This window comes from Aptenodytes forsteri, unplaced genomic scaffold (assembly GCF_000699145.1).
Source record: "Aptenodytes forsteri isolate BGI_AS27 unplaced genomic scaffold, ASM69914v1 Scaffold322, whole genome shotgun sequence".
NCBI classification, from domain to species: domain Eukaryota; kingdom Metazoa; phylum Chordata; class Aves; order Sphenisciformes; family Spheniscidae; genus Aptenodytes; species Aptenodytes forsteri.
In genome coordinates, this window is record NW_008795045.1 from 376,703 (window position 1) to 381,610 (window position 4,908).

The 4,908-nt window shown below is 39.6% G+C and overlaps 1 protein-coding gene across 1 annotated transcript in view; it reads right to left on the bottom strand.

The window, feature by feature from the left end:
* Window positions 1–260: 260 nt before the first annotated feature.
* Window positions 261–4,908, bottom strand: part of FAM173B (family with sequence similarity 173 member B) — a 12,741-nt gene continuing 8,093 nt past the window's right edge. The window contains exon 4 of the mRNA XM_009276972.1: window positions 261–4,207. Within this exon, the coding sequence (XP_009275247.1) occupies window positions 4,010–4,207 (198 nt within the window). The 3' untranslated portion in view covers window positions 261–4,009. The remainder of the gene's footprint in view (window positions 4,208–4,908) is intronic.

The window sequence follows — 4,908 nt, forward strand, 5'->3', positions numbered from 1 at the left end:
AGCATGACGTCACATGGTATGGAATGTCCCTTTGGCCAGTTTGGCTGTGCCCCCTCCCAGCTTCTTGTGCACCTCCAGCCTTCTCAGTTGGTAGAGCATGGGGAGCTGAAAAGTCCTTGACTAGTGTAAGCATTACCTAGCAACAACTAAAACATCGGTGCGTTATCAACTTTGTTCTCATCCTAAATCCAAAACACTGTACCAGCTACTAGAAAAGAAATTAACTCTATCCCTGCCGAAACCAGGACAGGGAGGTAAAAATTTTTAAAGAACACATACATGAGAAAAGCAAAGCTCAAGTCGTTCTTAAAAGTTTATGCAGAATTCAGGAGATCTCTATCGCCTATATCGATCTCTGTCCCCTTCATTAAAGGCAAAAGACTTTCCCAAAGCCTGGGCTCTGGAACTTCCCCCCCCCACCCCAGACCATACTCATTCAACTGGCTTGTGAAATGTGGTACTTTATTTTAAACTTGATTCTGTACCTTCTTACCTGGCTACAACTCATGAGTCAGAAATAATCTTCTGTCTCTGAGCTGCTGTTTAACTTCCTTGGAGCAATATTACATTAAGTGGCAGCATATAATCAGACCAGAGGGTAAGTCAAGAACTTCAATACACCCAGTAATACAGAAATGCCTAAAGCTCACAAAATACATGTACATTTCACAAACAAATCTGGACAAGCTTGGTTGACATTGCTGTGTAGCTGTAGTGACTGCGCAGTATACTGAGCAACCTGCGTATCAGATGGCTCTCTTGTAGTCATACCCCTCCCTCTCCTTCTCCCTAGAAAGCCAATTTATGCAAAATAGAAAACTACAAAATTAGAAATGTAGCACTCAAATGCTGCACTGGTACAATTGATCTTGCATCACAAAGCCTGTGAGGACATAATGTGTCTCAATGCAAAAAAAAAAAAATTTTGAAAGTCTGACTCCTGGAGAACTCTGACCTGTATTATTTTCAAACAGGTCAAATTCTACAATATTTCAGGAAAGCATTACTCATTCAGCAACGTAGCAACTTTTTTGCTAAGATCTGGCAGGCCAAGGAAGGAATAGAACAACAACTCCCAAAAGGCAAGTGATTCTACTAGAAGACGTAAACAAAGATAAACTATAGGTTTTTCCGTGCATCTGAATTACTTTGGTATTGAACAGCATAGGTGTAGCTTGAAGGTTTCCTTCTTTTGGCTTCAGACCTACACTGTAATTTGATTAAGCCAGTTCTCTAAGGCTTTCCTGGTTTTCAGAAGAAACAAATTTGTACTCTGAAGTAGCATATCAACGAAATCGTAATACATTACCCCAGCAATTGGAAGCGTATCAACATAATAATCCATACAGTGATAACTGAAGTCACAGTTAAGTATTTAATCTTGTAAACTATCAAATGAACACAGCAAGCAATAGAAAATTTGAGGATGACAGGAAAATGCTTTCCCAGTCCCCCTGTGTAAATTAGGGCAATTTGCTTTCCATTTCACGCTTCAGCCACAGAAACAGGAAATACAGCACATTTCCTTATGTAATAAGGAATTCCGAACCTTCAGACCACTGTCTATCTCAGTGGAGGCCCCCAAAAGTAAATGGCCAGAACAAGAAACAGCCCTCTGCTTTACTTTGAAAGCATTCATAAATCTCTCCTTGCCTTGAGGACAGCACTTACTGCTCCTAAAGCTCAGGCCATCACATCATTAATTCTATCTCGCCCTCCTCAACAAGTATTTCTGGAGCGATAGGTGGTTAACTAAGAAGTACACACCCCAAAGCCTTTTACCACAGGCAGAATTGAGAAATTCAGTTTTACCTTTTAACAGGCAAATGATAATGCAATAGACAAATATATAGCCAAACACAGCAGAAAAAGTAAATATCCGCTTCATGCCCTTCAAACTAACTTTAGTGAAAGTAGGCAGTAGAAACTTGGGTTAAAGCACTACACTGCAGATGAGTCACAATTCACTTCATCAAATTCTTTTGCCTCCTCTTCTCCTTTATAATCATTCAGGGAAGGACTCAGCTTGATTAGCTAATTTGCCCTTCATATGGTCTTTTCCAATAGAAATAATTTCAGATTTCCTTTGTCTGAGGTTCCAGTTTTACGGCCTTGGGATATTAAAGTAAATTCAGCCATTTCAGATAAGCCACTGTAGCCCTGTCCTGTCACTGTGTAATAATCATAACACTTAAATCATGGTAGAAAGAGTTTAGTGTAGTTTTACAAGATGCACTACGTTACACCGCAGTGAAAGGCTGCTTACCAGAAATCAATGTTCTTCGATACACACAGTATCGAAGTTTACAGCTGTGCCTTGCCATGTGAGGCTGAAATCTCTCCTTTGCAGACTCCAGAGTGGATACATTTGCCCCTTTCTTCTCCTGCTTTGTATACGTTATCAGGACAAAACCATTCTATGCTCCATTTCAAATCCTCAGCGTAGATTTGTATTCTAAATTCTCCTTCCTCCTCCCCTCCCACCAAAAATAAAAAGCCTGGGTACAGGTGTAACTGTAGACTACACATCCCAAATAACATCTAACTTCTCTTCAAGTCAGATACTATAGTCCAAACAACTTACTTTCCCAAGGCCTAATAAAATGTCACAGGCTTTGTATCTACCTGGAATTGCAAGGTCTCAGCGCTTCTCTTGGCCTGAGCTAATTTTAGTTGTGGTAACAACTGCCTAGAAGTCAGGTGACAATTTCCTAGCCTGTTTTAGCTTCATTCTATGGGTATCATATATGCAAAGGTCTGACAAACTTACGTAGTCCCTGCTCAACAAACAGGCTATATGTAACTGGGGCCAGGGGAGGCTAACTATGAACTTAGACTAATTGTTAATGGGTGAAAACAGTAAAACTTTATCTGGGAACTAAAAGAAAGACCAAGTAAGCAGACTGTTACAAACTAGAAAAGTGCTGTAACCACGTTAGGAACGGAAAACGTCACAGCAGTGACAGTACCCCACTACAAACCAGTATGAGCAAAAAGACGGGGAGAACTTGCTTCACTTCCAAGGAAAAGCCATGCAGCGATGCCATGAGTTTCTGAGTCTCATCAGATGGCATAGAAAAGTAGAGGGGAAAAGAAGCCTGATTGAAAACCTCCCTTCCCATCTCACTGTAAATTAAATGAGGTCTAATCAGATTTAGCCAAGCTAGCCAGACCAACTAGCTCTGGAATCAGACAGTCTTCATGACACATTCAAGTAAGCAGCTCTCACCCATACCTTATCCAAGGTTTGAGCACACAGAAGTGGTGACACTTCACTGCCAAGTAGGTGACTTTTGAAACCCTTCCTAAATCGGAGAGGTTAGGAAAAATCATGGTAATTTGCAAAGGCTTATACCAGTAAGTGTTCAGTAAGAGCACATTTCTGCAGTTTTGTCTTCACATAACAAGTTAAATAAAAATACATTAATACAATCAAGGGCTGCACTTGTGTTAATGAATAAGCAACTTGTTATATTTGCTCGTTGTGTCATATTCAACTTTAAAAAGTACGCATTCAAGGCTGAGGTGTAAAACATTGGTATCATCGTCATACTCAACCTGCATCAGTTTGATGTATGCAGCATTATGCCTACTTGGCATACACTGTGAAGACATTTGGGAACCACGGCTCATTTGAGAAGCCACTTGCACGCCACTTCCAACACCAATAACAAAAGCTATGTAGGCTCAGAAAGAATGCACATAAGTTCACCAATCTGAGCATTTTAACTTACACATATATTCCCTTTAACAGTAGTGAACCGTGTTTTATCCCATTTTCCATATTAAAATTTTCCGCTTCTATAAAACTTCCTCATAATTTTTACTAACTACATGAAGCCATTTAACTATACCTTTCGCTAACCTTTGTGTGCTTTCAGATAACCAGTGTCCTTCAGTTATTTTAGCGAATATGTATCTCCATATCCTGGGGCTCTATTCACATTAATCTTATCTTTAACAGGTGAAATCAAAGCCAAAAATTTCAGTACAAAAACAAATTAGATGTTTAGCATTCTGCCTCTGGTGTAATTTCCAAGCTTTTTGTTTCACATCCTCTAGAATGTTTCAAATCATAGGCCCACACAGTGTCTATTCCCTCTCCAGTAGTATGATCTGGGATCCAGCAAGGGAAAGGAAAACGGCAGGCAATGATTCTGGCATTACATTCAAGTTCTTCTTCCAGCTTCTTCTCCAACTGTGGCATCTGTTGAGCAACAATAAAAAGCTTTCAGAAGCAGTAAAAAACAGAAGCAATCTCTTTAGAATCGAATTCAAGTGTTCAAGAGAAGTCCAAGGTTTGAGGAATTTTTGGAAAAAAAATTTAGGAAAGTATTCATGATATACATTTTGGCTTGGATGCATTGACAAAGAATATCTAAAACTAGAAAATGGTTATTGTGCCCCGATTGGTGAGACCAAGAAAATCATAACTCTAAGTTCTAAAAATTCAATCAAAACCTATAGATAATCCCTTAGATAAAAAAAACCCACAAATTAAGAAAAGACTTTGCATGTTCCAATTCACGATTCTCTTCAGTAGGATTCTTCTCTGTAGAGAATGAAAGTTCAGCCCCCTGAATTCATGCTATTTATGACACCCCAAGTGGATTGAACTATTATGTGATACTCAAGGGCCAACACCTCTCATAATTTCCAGTCTAAGCCCAAGACAGATCCTGGGACACTCAAAACATCATACAGCCAACAACCCAAAGCAAACATTCTGTTGTCATTGTATGGTAAAGTACTGGTATGTTAAATACTACTGAAATTGAGCTTTGTTGGCTCCAGCCTGTTACCATATGCATGTAAGTCCCTGCAGCAGTACTGTATGAAACAGCATAGAGAATCATAGAATAGTTTGGGTTGGAAGGGACCTCTAAAGGTCATCTAGTCCAACCCCCC